General features: G+C 35.6%; 1 protein-coding gene across 5 annotated transcripts in view; it reads right to left on the bottom strand.

The window, feature by feature from the left end:
* Window positions 1–13,662: 13,662 nt before the first annotated feature.
* The window catches only part of Gabpa (GA binding protein transcription factor subunit alpha), a 30,380-nt gene continuing 27,890 nt past the window's right edge, over window positions 13,663–16,152 (bottom strand). For 3 of the 5 annotated variants that reach the window (XM_026411711.2, XM_026411695.2, XM_026411702.2), the window contains exon 10: window positions 13,663–14,178. In XM_026411711.2, the coding sequence (XP_026267496.1) occupies window positions 13,950–14,178 (229 nt within the window). In that variant the 3' untranslated portion in view covers window positions 13,663–13,949. Of the gene's footprint in view, window positions 14,179–15,800; window positions 15,878–16,152 lie in introns of those variants that run through there. The other 2 variants (XM_026411720.2, XM_077795379.1) reach the window with 2 other exon arrangements.

The following is a 16,152-nucleotide window of genomic DNA, read 5'->3' as shown; positions in this document are numbered from 1 at the left end:
AATGAATATGGATACGGCTGCTTTCAAAGCTCTTCAGATAAAAAAGTTCTCTAGTGGGTATCTTAACCTAAACTGCATGAGGAAAGAGAGGGTCTTATTCTCCACCCATGATACCCTTGAACTTTTCTCCTGACATTGGTGTCCTGGGCTACCTGTGAAAGAATTACACAGCAGAAAAGGCCTCCATCCAACTTCCTCCCTGCCAAGTCAGTACAAGGACTGAACTCTTAGTTCTAATTTTCTTTGGCATGACTTCCTTTCTGGGATGATGGATGGGAGACTAGCTTCTTGGTTCTGTTGTAGGGACAAATGAGGCAAGGCACCGAAGACAGCAGGAAAACAGTTTTATTTGGCTGCAGCCAGGTTCAGAGGGCACAGCTTTTGCTGTAATCAATTAATCCCCTGAACCCTGAGTTCAGGGAGTTTCAGAATTTTATACCCAGCATGTAAGGGCAGGGGCTCAGAAGTTCACAGTCTGCAGAAGTTCACATAAAAGCAGCTTTTACTTTTACCCTTCTGGGCAAGTTAACTCTTCAAGGACAACACCCGAGAAGGGGAGAGCTTCTTCTCTCCTTTCTTTCCTCCCCCTGCCAGCTGTTACCATGGAGCCCATTTGTAACTTATCTTAAAAATGTAGACATCTCTGTGAAGCCCCAGCTCAAGGCCAGAGGCCTTGTTTGCACATTTCTTCAAAGTACCATACTGGATATGTTTTGAAAAACTAGTAAGGGGGTGTCCAACACCTGGAGTGCTGGTATCTTCTCGGCCAGTGGCAAAGTAAACAGGGCCTCGAAAATGGGAAGTTCATCTACATTGAACTCTTTTGCAGAGACTCTTTTGCTGACAGTCCTAAAATTAGTCTGGGTGAAGATTTCTGGAGAGGCCCCGTTAAGATTTTTCAGTGGAGAAAGGGGGTGTCACTTCAGTTCAACAAAAACCTTCATTACAGGACTTTGGACTTGTAGGGACTCAATTCGAAATCACATCCAAACATATTAATTCAGCATCAAAGTGTTTCTCCAGGTATCAATGATTCTGTTACAATAGCCCCACAAGCAGGAAATCAATGGTATAGATGAGGCTTGAGGCTGAATCCACCAGGGAAATTCCCATTCAAAGAAGAGCTGGCTGTTTCTACCAACATCTATGTCTCAGCTCCTGATTGCTTATGGACAACTTCTGAAACACACACACACACACCTCCAAAGAAAAGCATCACTGATAGTGTAGTTTAAATCCAAAGAAATATGGTTTAACTGTACAATGCCATCCTACCTCTTTAATTCCCCCCACCCCTCTCTGTCTCTCATTATTATCACATAGAGTCTTTGACCTTTCTAAGAGTTCCTCTTTCAGCTTAAGGTATCTATTTAATATATGCAAAGCTTAATAATCCCTCCTTTTGCAGAACAGAGCCCTCAGGATATTTTTAGTTCTTCACCTCCTGTAAGTTTTTCACCATCACAATGAAAGTTTTGAAAATACTGGAACCAAATTTTAGCTAGGACATGATGGTATAATCACTTTGTCCTTTATTTTGGAAGATCAGCACCTGTTACTAATAAAGATGTCAAGATTTTTGAGGTCCTAGAAATAAGGACAAATTTATGAGAGGTTTATAAAGTAAAATGTATTTGATTTTAAAGGATACTCCTTTATTCCTTGATGGGATCTTTATTACCTCTTTTTTTAAAAAAATAAACTGTTTTTATTAAATGATGATGATATCCTAAGTGGTCTTTTTAACTCTTGATTTGGCAAAATAAAAATTTTGAAACCACTGTTGTCTATTTAGCGTCATTGTTTTGTGGCTTGTTGTATGCCAATGGATTGAGTTGTGTCCCCTCGCCCCGCAAATTCATATGTTGAAGTCTTAACCCCAGTACCTTCTGAGGTACTGGGGTTAAGAGCCAATTAAGTTGAAATGTGCTTTTGAGAGTCTGCTCTAACTCAACATAGCCAGTGTCCTTGGGAGAGGAGATGAGGACACACAGAAGGAAGAACATGTAAAGACACACAGAAGATGGCCATCCATGCACCACAGAGAAAGTCCTCCAGAGAACCTTGACCCCAGACTTCCAGCCTCCAGAATTGTGAGGAAATGCTTCCACTGTTGGAGTCACCCAGTTCACGGTGCTTTGCTGGCAGACTTACAAAACCAAAACATTGTTGTTTTTGAAATTTTACCCTTCTATGAAATCCTTAAGTCTTGGGAATCTCACCTCCATCTATTATGGGTCAGTTTGTCTTGAAAATGGATGAGCAGGGGTCACATGTTCTTCTTTAGCATTTCTTAGCACAAAGTGGATGTTTAATCAATGTTTATTGAAAGCCAAAGATATGGAAAAATTTCCCAGAAAGATCTCTTGAGAAAATTCTAGATTAAGAAAGTCCTTCAACCCACACCCAGCAGACAGCAGACAAATTGGCAAGTGACTTACTCCTAATACTAAAACCAAATGGGAAAAAGCAAGATTCATTTTGTCAGAATTTGCTTCACATGGACCATTTTTCTTTCTAGTGTTTATTCTGTGAACATGAATCAACATTTCCTTCCTTTTTTTCCCCATTCTTCATTCTACTCTTGTCATTACTACAGTCCTGCTAACCTGGGTGTGGGGGGGTTCCTCCCTGTCTCTTCCTTGGGATGAAATTATCTTGCATATCATTTTAGGTGACCATCTAAGGTCCAAAAAACCCATTCAAGGTCATTTACATTCATGTCCTAGTCAAGGCCACATGTCTACAGGTCTTCCTTTCAGTGTTTTTGAAATACAGTTGATCTTCTGTATCCTAAGTTCCACGTTAGCAGATTCAACTGAATCTGTAAATAGAAAATATTTGAAAAACATTATACTTGTATTGAATCTTTTTTTCTTGTCATTGTTCCCTAAACAATCAAGTATAACAACTATGAATACCTCATTTACATTGAATCAGGTATTAAAATCAATCTAGAGATGATTTAAAATATACAAGAGGATGAACATAGGTTACATGAAAATACTTTGCCATTTTATATAAGGGACTTGAGTGTCTGCGAATTTGGGTATTTGTGGGAGGTTTGAAAACCAATTCCTATGAATATCAGGGGAAACTGTGCCTGTGGGAGCACTGAGACACTCATCTTCCCTCTTCCTGTCTATCTCAGACCTGAGTGCCCTCTCTGTAAATCCCCGTAAATTCTTTCTCACCACTGTCAGAACCGACCTCGTCAGCATAGTCCTTCAGCATTCAAAGTTGTTGGCAGAGAGGAAGGGCTGAACATGCCTGGATTTCCCAGGCAGAATTTCAAATAAATGTTGTCCCTGTACTGATGGTTATTATTGGCTCCTAGGTTTAAAACAGAACAGAGATTCTTAGTTGACATGGTTTGAACTGTCTGTAATACTCATGACATCTCACAGGCTTGCATGGAATTTCCTCCAGCTTTTTGAAATCTCCTCCACGCCCCCACCCCTACTTCGGCCCCCAGGAATCCAATATCTTTAACTTGGAAAACTGAAATTTTCCCTATTTACGTGGTGGTGGGGGGCGGAGGAATAGCCCTTTTGAACCCAGGGGTGCTTAACCACTGAGCCACACCACTACTCCTTTTTATATAGAGACAGATCTTGCTAAATTGCTGAGGTTCTTGCTGAGTTCTCAGCTAAGGTTGGCTTTGAACTCGAAATTTTTCCTCCTGGGATTGATTATAGGAGTGCACCACTGTGCCCAGAGGAATAGTCTTTTTTTTTTTTCCCTAATTTTTAAAACAAGGCTAAAAGGAAAATAGTAGGGAGTGATATTGGCCAAATTATATTGTTATATTATGTGTATGTATAAATATGTAACAAAATCCCACCATTATATACAAGTATAATGCACCAATGGAAAAAAATGAAAAGAAAACAAAATTAAAATGTAAATTATCAATATGTTAATTAGAAAAATCACCTTTCACATAAAATATGCCAACAGAAATGGTCTCAAATGAGATCCTCCTTGAAAGATCACAGTTCCATAGAGGCAGGTTTTATACCAGCAAACATTTGGTAACCTCAGTTCAGGCACTTTCCACTTGTGAATATTGCAATATACTCTGCAGGAGTGTTAATGAACACATCTGTTTGCCGTATTGCACAGCTGAATAACATCTGAAAACAGATCTGCTTCTCCATTTCAGAAAAGTTCTTGCTGATGAACAATATTTAGTTACATAAGTTCCTTTGCCTTGCCATTTAAACAAACACTGAAAACATGAGTCCCTAAACAGCTCCTCTCACTCAAGGACATATTATTTACTTTGGAACCATAAAGTGTCCAGGAAGACATTTTTACTCTAACTTCTGTTAATTTTCAGACTCTCTGAACCATGTCTACTGCTTATAATAGGCAACCTGTCCTTGCTTTGCACTCCCTCTGTGATCTGTCCTGAGGTCCTGCAGGGAGAACCATAACACACTAGCCATGGTTGGAAATTTAGCTGAAGGGGTTCATTTACAACTTTCTACACAGCACAAAAGCAAGACAAAAGGCTATAATCGATGTTACCTTCATGTACTGCTGCAAATCTGAGTGCAGAAAGATTTACTGGCTATGTCATTGCATAGACAGAAATTTCAACAGCTTCCAAACTTATTATGACTTTGTGTTTATTTTGCTGATTCATACAAGATCAGGTAAATGCACTCACTCGGCCACTCTGATTCTTTCAGAGAATCCTGATGTCTTATCTTGTTTCCCCCACACATTGTGCTTCATCCCCCCCAAGTACTGATGGGCGGATGATTTAGTGTTATAAATACCAAGGTGCCGCAAGAAATCAAACCCGTGCTGAAAAGTAGGTGAGCAAGGCAATCTTTCCTCCTGCCAGAGGGCAAGCTAAGGACCCTGGCTAGCAAGCAGCCTGGGCTGGTGGTGGTCTGCCTGCTTTTATCCCTAATACAGCACTGCCCTTCATCCTCATTGGAGGAACTTAGGGTTAAAATCTACATGATTAGCTAATTTTAAAATTGGGGCATGCAAAGGGAAGGGCTATAATTAAAATGGCTACAATTGGGTCTTACATCCCGACTAAGGCTAAATATTATATTCTGAAAATGGACCACCAGACTTTCTATTTCTCACATTGTCACATTAGTAAATTTGTCTCCCCTGCCTTACTGTTTTATGTCTAATATTAGAGATACCTTTTTGCCTCCCCCAGTACTATTTTTTGTCAGATATTTGAGATACCTTTGCCATAGTGACATCAACTGGAAAAAGTTGGAATTGGAATTTCCAAACATCATGGAAACCCCCAAATTCATACTTTTTTTTTTTTTTTTTTTTTTTGCACAGAAGTTCTGATAACAGTAGCCAGGTACTAGAATGGTAGTAGAATGAATTGGCAGTAGAATGAATTACTACCCTATGTACACATATGATTACATACCCTGTACAATTCTACATCGTGTAACACCAGGAAGAATGAGAAGTTATACTCCACTTATAAATGATGTGTCCAAATGCATTCTTCTGTCATGTGTAGCTAATTAGAACTCATTTTTTTTTAAATCAAGGAAAAATATAAGTCTTTTTGTCAATTGGTGGCTGGAGGTGCTGTTTACTGAGAAAACTGGGAAGAGCAAAAATGGGTTGGAAATGTAAGTATTATTTTTGCCAAATTTTAATTGAAATCTCCTATGATACACTCTTTTTTTTTTAGAGAAAATTTTTTAATATTTATTTATTTTTTAGTTTTTGGTGGACACAACATTTTTGTTTGTATGTGGTGCTGAGGATCAAACCCGGGCCGCACACACGCCAGGCAAGCGCGCTACTGCTTGAGCCACATCCCCAGCCAGTGATACACTCTTATAAGCAGTTAGAGATATTCTTGGAATCTGAGAAAGGTCAAAGCTGCATATTAAGACGTTCAAGTTACATGCATGACTGATAAAGTTATACTCCTCTAATGAGAGGTGGAGGAAGGAAAGAAGGAAGCCTGGCCTTGAACCCCAAATTAGGGTCCAGTGCGAGGTGGGAAGATCAGGTGAGCTAGTTCTAAAAACTGTGTGTTCATGGAGGGCCTGGTCAATTCACCATGGTAAAGGTGATGAAGGACCGAAGAGGCTGGACACCTGAGGAATTTTCAGGGAGCAGTTTTGTTGATTACAGGATCCAGAGGGACTATCACCCAAAGCATTTTCTGGACCAAGAGCCTACAAATTCTTGGGAATTTATACTATATATATTTTTGGTGGGTGGCTTGGAGGTTTACATTTTGGCAGAATCTACATAAAAGTAATTTTTTTCTTTGAGTTTTCAGAAAATTTTGCTCTCTCTCTTTCTTTCTCTCTCTTGAATAATCAGAGGTTTTACACATTTTACCACAAAAGCAGGAGTAAATCAGCAAGTCCAGGGTTAAACTTGGCTCTTGCATGGCAGAGCAATAGGAAATAGAAATTTCTAAACACACTGAGCTTTTTTGGAGAAATCTTTGCTGATATTCTGTTAACAAGAATAATTATGGTGAGGGTCTTCTGGGTGGGGGTCTCTGGCCTGCTTCAAAGGAAGATAATTTGTGGAGGCCGAGACATGGGAGGAAAGAAAAGATGAAGACAAAGACACTTTCAATCAGAGGGAAGAGAACTGTCCCCAAAGATGCACTAATTTGATCTAGCTATCAACTCTTGAGGAATGAAGGAAACACAGAAAGATTTGTTTCAGGAAACATTATTTATCAATATTAACTCTTTCCAGTTTCTTAGATACTAGTAAGTAAGCAAAAACTGACTTTCCCAAAGGAGTATATGCATTATCCATATGGATCTAATTTATTCCCAGTAGGTCCCACAGGGTGATAACAAATTCAACCATAGTTCTCTGAGAGAGAACTGGAGGCAGAGATGTCGCTGCTGACTTGAGAACCAAAGAGCCACAGGAAATACTTGCATCTTCACAGATGAAATGTAAATGTAAAAAAAACTGTCTTTGATTTATCTTCTCAGAGATACATGACATTGTTTGTTTCTCAGCAGGAATTAGATGTGCTAATTTTTTTTTTTTTTACACTATAAGTAGGTCGAGAAACAACTTAGGATTCTAAATAAATATCAGGGAGAGGTCCCCACCATACCCCAAAGGCATGAAAGTTTATCAAATACATTTCACGGACTATTTCAATCCCAAATCTACTCAGGCAAATGATTTTACCTTTGAAAGTTTACTGACTTCCCGTTTGCTTAATTCTTTTGAAGCTCACTGTTCCCAAATATTTCACTGATAGGTTTTTGTCCTGAGATTTTTGACAAGAACTTGTCATAAGAACTATTTTTGGCAGCTGCGTTTTTCAGCTTATGAAATAAAAAGGTTGGTGTAAATTTTGAGTCTTAGCTGGAGGGTAATCCTGCCCTTTCTAGAACTATATAACAAAAATCTTGACTCGAAAAATGAAATGCCACAGGTGATCTGATCTTCATTTTTTCTAACCAAAGCATTGAGATTAGTCAATATGTTCTCATAATGACATTTGGGATATGTAAGAAAAAGCTAGAACATAAAATAATTCCCATGAAGTAACTTCTTACTTTGATCTTATGCTATAATATATCAAAATCAATTATATTAGAGCTGGAGGTATAGTTCAGGAATAGAGTGCATAATTAGTGTTCAGAAGGGCCTAGACTCAATCCCCAGGACCAAAATAAATAAATATTTTATGACAAGGATTAAGCACTAGCCAGGTGTGGTGGTGCGTGCCTGTAATTCCAATGACTCAGGAGGCTGAGGCAGGAGGATCCTGAGTTCAAAACAAGTCTTAGCAATTTAGCTAGGCCCTAAGCAATTTAGCGAGACCCTATCTCAAAAGATAAAAAGGGCTGGGATGTGGCTCAGTGATTGAGTGCCCCTGAGTTCAATCCCTAGTATGTGTGAATAGATCGATCGATTAATCCATCAATCAAGGTCAGTATAGAGATACAAGCATACCCATGTTTATAGTGGTGCAATTCTCAATAGCCAAGTCATGAAACCAGGCTAGGTGTCTGCAAATGGGTGAATGGATAAAGAAAATCTGACACACACACACACACACACACACACACACACACACACAAAATGGAGTTTTACTCAGTCATAATGAAGAATGAAATTATGTCCTTTTCAGGAAAATGGGTGGAACTGGAGAGCTTCATGTTAAACAAAAGAAACCAGACTCAGAAAATCAAGGGGTGTATGTTTTCTCTCATATTTGGAACATAAAGAGAAAAAAAAAAAAGGTGATCTCGTAAAAACAGAAGAGAGATCTGTAGAGTAGAGGAAGGAGATTAGGGTGAGGGAGGAGGTGAGGAGAAGGGAAGAAGTACTAGAAGTTGAAACTGATCAAATTATGTTATGTGCATGTATGAACTTGCCACAATAAAATCTACTATTCTGTATAATTCTGTATGGCTTCAAACTTGTGATCCTTCTATCTCCCAAGTACCTGGGATTAGACGTGTGCACCACTGTACCCAGCTTTTTTCATTTGTTCTTTTTAGATGTATATGATAGTAGAATGTATTTTCAATACATACTTGCAGTATAACCTCCCATTCTTGTGGTTGTACGTGATGTGGAATTATACTGGTCATGTACTCATATATGAACATAGGATATTTTTCATTTTTAAATGAAGTGAGACCAGTTTCAATGCACAAGACTGGATTTGTTTGGAGGATACTTTTTTCTTTCTCAGATCTTTGTGCCTATTTAGTGGTATATATTGTTAAGACGCTTACTCATAAACAAGCTTTACCTGATCCTCTCAACAGCCCTGCACTGTAGGCAAATGGATGGAGCTTAGGAAACAAAAAATGGAAGAACACAGAGGTTAATGATGAACCCCAAGTTTTTGCATTTGGTTAATGTCAAAACTGCAACCATAGTTTGTTTCTGATCTTTCAGGATTGAAGGTGTGTAGTAAATGTTCTTTAATTAATTCATACATTTATGCCAACAAGACAGATTTTAATGATTAAACAATTTCATTTAAAATAAAATGTCCTTTCTATTTTTGTGACCTCAGAGCTGAAGAAATAACCTTGTCATGGGGTTCTTAATGCAGAACTTCCTTTCAACCATCCAATGAAATTAACATTCTGGTTCAACCAACATCAATGTTAAGTTTATCAATGTACTAATAGGTATTGTAACCTTTCATCCATAAAGTAAAACCAAGAGTATAGATAGGAAAGCTGTATGGAGATTTTAAGAACCAAACTTTTGCATAAATAGACTTATTAAGCAAGTGAAATAGTTATTATAGATGTATAATCAATAACTTATCCAAGTGTTTATTCCATTCACACATAATTACTGTGATGTCACCTATAAAAACAGCATAGGTGTTAACTGGGTGTCATTTGTATCAAAGAGTGAAAATACCAAAACTAACTTGTTAGCAGACATGAGAAAGAAAATTCCTCAGATTATAGAGAAATTTTCAAAGAACAATGACATTGCCAAAATCAGTTAAAAAAGACATTCCTTGTTTGATGACAAACTATTTAAAGCAGCAAAGCCTGCCTGTGAACTGTGGTATATATACACAATGGAATATTACTCAGCAATAAAAAACAATAAAATCATGGCATTTGCAGGTACATGGATGGAGTAGAAGATAATGCTAAGTGAAGTTAGCCAATCCCAAAAAACCAAATGCCGAACGTCTTCTCTGATATAAGGAGGCTGACTTATAGTGGGATAGGAAGGGGGAGCATGGGAGGAACAGGTGAACTCTAGATAGGACAGAGGGGTTGGAGGGGAAGGGAAGGGGCATGGGGTTAGAAATGATGGTGGAATGTGATGGTCATTATTACCCAAAGTATATGTATGAAGACATGAATTGGTATACTTTGTATAGAACCAGATATATAAAAAATTGTGCTCTATATGAGTAATGAGAATTGTAATGCATTCTGCTGTCATATAAATAAAAATTATTTTTAAAAAAGAGGTAAATAAGGACTAAAGTAAAGCTACTGACTTATGAACTCTTAAAAAAATGGTTCTTATCAACAAAAAGTTCTAAAAGCAGTGTCCTAAAGCAACCAGTTTATTAGTAAAAAGCATTCTAAACATATTCTTGACCTGTAAATTATAACTGTAAAGCTATACACACAAAAAAATTAAGTCTTTGACAACAAATTTACCACATTGTCTTAGTTGATGATTTTCATCACTCCAAACTAGGTAAATTAGATTGCATATTTTCAGACAATTTATTTCACACAAATACTAGCTTCTTGTTTAAGCATGTCAAAGTTTGATCACTGTTTGATCATAAATAAAGGCACAAGTGATGTTCTCCTCTGAACCCTTCCCATTCCTCTGTATTCTGGACCTGCCTGAAATATCCTGTTGCTAGTCCGCCAACATGAACAAGTGATTTAAATTAAAAAAAAAAAAAAAACTAAATTAGGGGTTTACAGCTTAATAATCAACCTTCCTTTGGAAAAGTATTTAGTCTTATCAGTTCACTTGTTACTGTTCCAAAACAGTTTGGCTTTCTGGATGAGATTTCACTCATTTTCTTAAAGACTATACACCTACTAACTAATTTCAGTGGAATCTGTTCTTCACAAATTGATAGTCGCCTTTCACATCAGTATGTGCTTGCTGGGTGCTGGGTATCACCATACTCAAAGTTTTTAAGAAATATATTAGGAATCATACACACACCACATCAGAGGGACTATTAGACTTTCATCCAACCAAACATCCCAGGAATTTGAGACTATTGTTTTCATGAAAAAATATTTTAACAACACAGGAACATATTGTATAATAGTTTTATTTTTCTCATTTTACTATTTTTACATTTTATCCACAAATATTTATCTGAGTAAAAATAGAAAATAACTGTTTTATGTAAAATTACAAAACAACCACAAAGAAATACATAATTGTTATTATGATAGTATAAGTGTCTATTTAAAGAGTAAAAATGTATGCAAAAATCTTCCTCCCTTTTACAAAAGATTGAGAATATTTTTTTCCTGGCAATAAGTGAAATATTGAAGTGTTAATATTTTTATACCCTTTTGATCTGAAGACATTGTTAGTCACAGGTTTGTTTCGCAGTTATGAATTTTAGAACATTTTTGTGCTATTTCAAGGATATACCTGTTCTTTATATGAGGCAATAGCATAAAATGAATGCAAAAAATAGCAGACCTCACCAAAAATATTTAGAGGCACAACCCTTTAAAAGAATTTTATTAATGAGTATCACCATTAATCTGGGGAGAAAACAACTAAAATTTTTTTCCTAACTAATTTACATGGATCGATATCAAATGGGTATGGGATCAGTTGACCTAAGTGAAAATTCCACACTTAGCAATTATGCTTAATTTGTTTGATTTTTCCAGCACCAACACATTAGACTTTCAGGCTTCAGGCTAGTAAGATACATAAGAGTTGGCTCTATGCAAACCTCACATGGAATATAAGTTTTTAAACACAAGTGAACATTATTCTTGTACTTTAATAAGGTACAGAAAAATGATCCAACAATTTTATGTCTTCCTTTGAATATATCTTACATATGAAAACTTCATAAAATAAAGAATGAATAGCATGAATTCTATTTTCTTTCATAAGTTGTTCTTTAATAGAGAAAAGACTACTTAATTGTTAACTTAAAAAAATGGAATATTTTATATACAAGTTGACACAAGTAATGAAAGCTTCTTGAATCAGTTGGAGAAATCAGTCACATTACTTATGTTATGGTGCACAAAATGGTGAAGAAAAAGAAACAGCATCAGATCATGTATGAGACCTGTTCACATTACGATGAACAGTAAGAACTGCCAAAAGAAGACAGCAGATAGACTGTAGTTTTTAAACCCTAACCTCCAAATCTTATAGGAGACAAAAAATAAATCTGATTTTAGGGATCTAGAAAAATATATTTCCTGACTTTAAAACATACATATAAAAATGAGACATAAACAAAGTCCGACCTCTTGGCTAAAAACTTTTAACATAATGTCTCAAAAATGTTTTAAATCTAAAAGTAAAGTTTTTAAGCTCCTAATTTAACAGAAGAGTATACTTTATTATTTTTTAAAACAGTAAATGACTTGTCAACTCCCTAGGCTGTAAGATGAGACAAAACGTTCTTTATAGATACCTATTTGTTATCTGACATTAGGGCTTCTGTATTTCATTTTGTTATTCCACTCAGATATTCTTCAAATAATAGTATCCAAATTGCAAGAATAACTTGTCAGTCTACTGTTTATAAAACAGTAAAAATGAAAGGTACAAATTTTACTATTTTTTAGGTATTTTTGCAGAATATTAAAGGACTTTAAACAAAATAAATGAATATGGGTTGCAGTCCTTTAAAACAGCTAAAATTGTGATTTAAGGTTACCAAAAAAGTAGAGCAAGAGATTTATCTTCCTGTCTCTAGGGTCCCTTCCTGACTCATTCCAAACCCTATGTAGTATTGGTAGTACCACCTGGCCTGTTATTACCACAGCCCTTTCCCCTTACTTTGTCAACAACAGATATTAAGTGAGCTCTTCTGAGCCTATTTTGGGGGATGAATTGAAAGGAAATTTACAAAGAAGAAGGTGTATGAAGTATTTGAGGATCAACTTGCTCCAGTCAAAAAAGCTATTTGCCAGTCTCTCATATCATGATTCATGCATAATCCCTTAAAACAAACAACAAAAAGAAAAGAAAGGAGACTTTTCTAGCCATTTCTGTTTAGTGTTAGCTCATAGTAAGGAAAGATTTATTTAACATTTTAAAATAAATTATTTAATAAATTCCCTTTTGAATATCTTTATGCCTTCATATACATGTGCATATGTCTAACGAAGTCAACTGGACATGTATATGGATATTTGTACATAACACACAAAAATTAAAAGTGGGAAGTTTCATTTTAAAGACTGCCTAAATAATGGAGGTTAAATTTTCCTTTTGTAACTATCTGCAAGTAATTTACTAACTTTTTAAAAGGTAAAGTACTGCTATCTGATTTAAAGTCTTCATTTCATCAGAAACACAGGAATATACAAGCTGCTTTGCATAATAAATGAGCACTGTAGATTAATTAAAAAAAAAGAAAGTCACATCAAATCAAACTTTTATTTTCTGGTTGAGGTATACTTTCTCAGTTTTTTTTTAAATCTCTGACAGGAAAAACAGAGATCATTTCAGAATTTTTGTAAGAGTTGGTTTATTAGAATCAAATGCCTCCTTCAAAATAATTTAAATTCTTGGTCTGACATAATGAATAATCTATACAGAAAACCCTTAACAATGGCTTGAGTTAAGCCAGATTTAAACCTGGATCTCCTTCTTTAGCATTGCTCTTTGCTAGTCAACTTCCTATTGTCCTTTACTTGCAAATATATAAATTACCTTAATAACCTGATACTCTTAGCTTAGTAATTTATTAATATTATTATAATTTTAATTGATTTGAATATTTTAGCTCTGCTTGATTAGATGAAACAGGCACACATGCTTTAGCTGAGAAATCTATTTTTCTGGTTCTATGTAAAGCAACATCTAAAGCAGCAGAGAGAGGAAACAGTTATATTTTCAAAAATAGTTAAGCCAGACTGCTTCCTGGAGTACTTCATTTATGTTTCATCTTCAGATGCTACTGGTTATTTTTGGTAGGGCTAGACATTAATACTGACCAGTTTAGCTTTCCTGTTAACAAACTATCCCACAATGAAGCTGCTTTCAAGCGTATAACATTGTGGTGATCCTTTAACATACACATATTCTAAAATATATGCTCAAAGTAAAAAGATCCAAATTCACAAGAGTATGAAATATTTATAAAAAAATCATGCATCAGATTGTACAATCTAGAAATAAAAGAAGATTCAAATTCAGTAATAAAGGTAAGAGCGATGCTTGCTCTAGATATTTAAGAAAGACCTTAGACTCCCAGAAGGTCCTGGGTCTCAGTTATCCTTTTCTGTTTGTAGAGAAGCAGCAGCCAGAGCTACTGCTGTGACTGGTTGGGCAATTCCATGGAGCTGCATCTTTGCAAGTTTCTTCTGTTCACATTCTGTGACCAAACGGTTCAATTCTGCTGCACTGTATCCAATAAGAGTCTTCAAGTCACAGACAAACTTGTACACAAATCTCTTTCCTTGAACTTTACAAATCATGTCCCCATCATAATAATACCTTTAAAAAGAGAGAAACACATTAGAACTATGAAAAAATGAAGAATTAAGACTTCTTAGAATTCACAGAATATTTCATAAGCAGAAGCCTAGAAGAGTTACTACACTTACCACAATAGCAGTTAACACTGAAGTAACACCAAACTTTCAAAGCAAATTTTCAACAACTGATCAAACACTGATTTAAATCAAACATAATTATTAAATACAACAAGAAAAACAAAGTCCTATGAATGGCAGAAGATGCTAACAGGGTTTTTGAGTCAAAAATCAAGATTCAAAACCCAGCATTTGGACTTACTGCCTTTGGGACCACAGGAAAATCAAATTATCTCTAACTTTTTATTCCTCACATATAAAATGAGATTAAAAACAGTACTTACCCTAACAGAATTATTGAGGATTATGAGATAATCTTTGTGAAGTGCTTAGCACACAATGACTGGCACATAGTTAGCCCTCTAAAAAATGTATGCTATGTTAATAAGTAAGAATCCAGACAATTAAAAAACTGGTTTACATATTCTACGGATTGTTGGATGTCCACTTCTCTTCTGTGAATTGTGTAAATTCTATTATAATGTAGATTTACCTTTAAATTTATCATTTTACTATACAAAGGCTTTCTCAATTTCAGCGAAATCATCCAAAACCAATAGGGGTTTCAAATGAATAAGTAAAAGGATTTGAAGATCAGAGAATACAGAAAAACAGGAAGTGGATATTATAAAGAAACAATGTTTCTAACCCTTATATAAACAGATTTGAGGAAATCATTCTAGAATTCTAGCTCGCTGTTGCTTCCTATGGAGATGGAAAAAGGAGTGGATTTGTCTTTACTTTGGAAAACAAGACTTACCACTATGCACTGATAATCTGAACAACAGAGGGAAAAAAAGAGAAGTCAAGCTCTTTTCTGGGCTGGCAGATTGTGAAGCCCTTATCTTAAAATTGCACTGCTCATTTTTTTTTTAATTTTATTTTTTTTATTGGTTGTTCACAACATTACAAAGCTCTTGACATATCATATTTCATACATTAGATTGAAGTGGGTTATGAACTCCCAATTTTACCCCAAATGCAGATTGCAGAATCACGTTGGTTACACATCCACACTGCTCATTGACAAAGAACTATCAACAAAAGGAACAACTATTTGCAATGTACCTGTGATATAAGCTAATACAGTTAGCAGGATTTTATTCTAAAAGTCACTTAGGCTTAATTAATAATCCATTAATCAAAAGATTGATCTATATATAGCAAATTATGCCATCTCTCCCCAATTCCGGAATAGCAAGAGTGTAACAGTTAGCTAGATTTCCTAGTAAAAGATATTAACACATTTGGGCAAAGTCCTGTGTTTTCTTTTTTGTCATAGCATTAATACAGAATTTGGATCTCAGCCTACAAAACCACCAATTTCTTGTCATGCACTTTTAAATGCTATAAGCATTTCAATTTAAGATAATTCCTACATTAATATACTAGGAGGCAATAACAGACACAGGAATAAAAGGAAAATCGAGAAGGAAAGTGGTTTCACCTAAGTGGAAAATGGAATTGATACCATATTTCCTAGAGGTTAAAGAAAACATGCACATGCACAGATTTTCATTTTACTTAATATTTCCTTTCTTCAATCTAGTTGATGCATCATAGAACTATATATAGTAGCATTCATTGCATTTGTTCTTTCCCTAAAATGAAAAAGTGGAAAGGTTCACAATACTTGTATTTTCATGGATGTGATTTTCTTTCTTTTTAAACTTGAATTCTTTTTAAACCTTTTTAATTGTGAATTACATAACACAAAAGACACAAAGTTAATTGCTCAGTGATTTATTACAAAGTGAACATTCTATCAACCCAGTTCTAAACAAACAATAACAGCACCTAGAATCTCCCATGTGCCTTCCCAATAACCATCCCTCCTACTCTAAAAGGTAAACACAAGCCTGCTTCCTGAGAGTAA

Source organism: Urocitellus parryii, chromosome 2 (genome assembly GCF_045843805.1).
Source record: "Urocitellus parryii isolate mUroPar1 chromosome 2, mUroPar1.hap1, whole genome shotgun sequence".
In the NCBI taxonomy this organism is placed as follows: domain Eukaryota; kingdom Metazoa; phylum Chordata; class Mammalia; order Rodentia; family Sciuridae; genus Urocitellus; species Urocitellus parryii.
The sequence above is the reverse complement of the archived record's forward strand: the minus strand, read 5'-3'. Positions and strand labels throughout refer to the sequence as shown.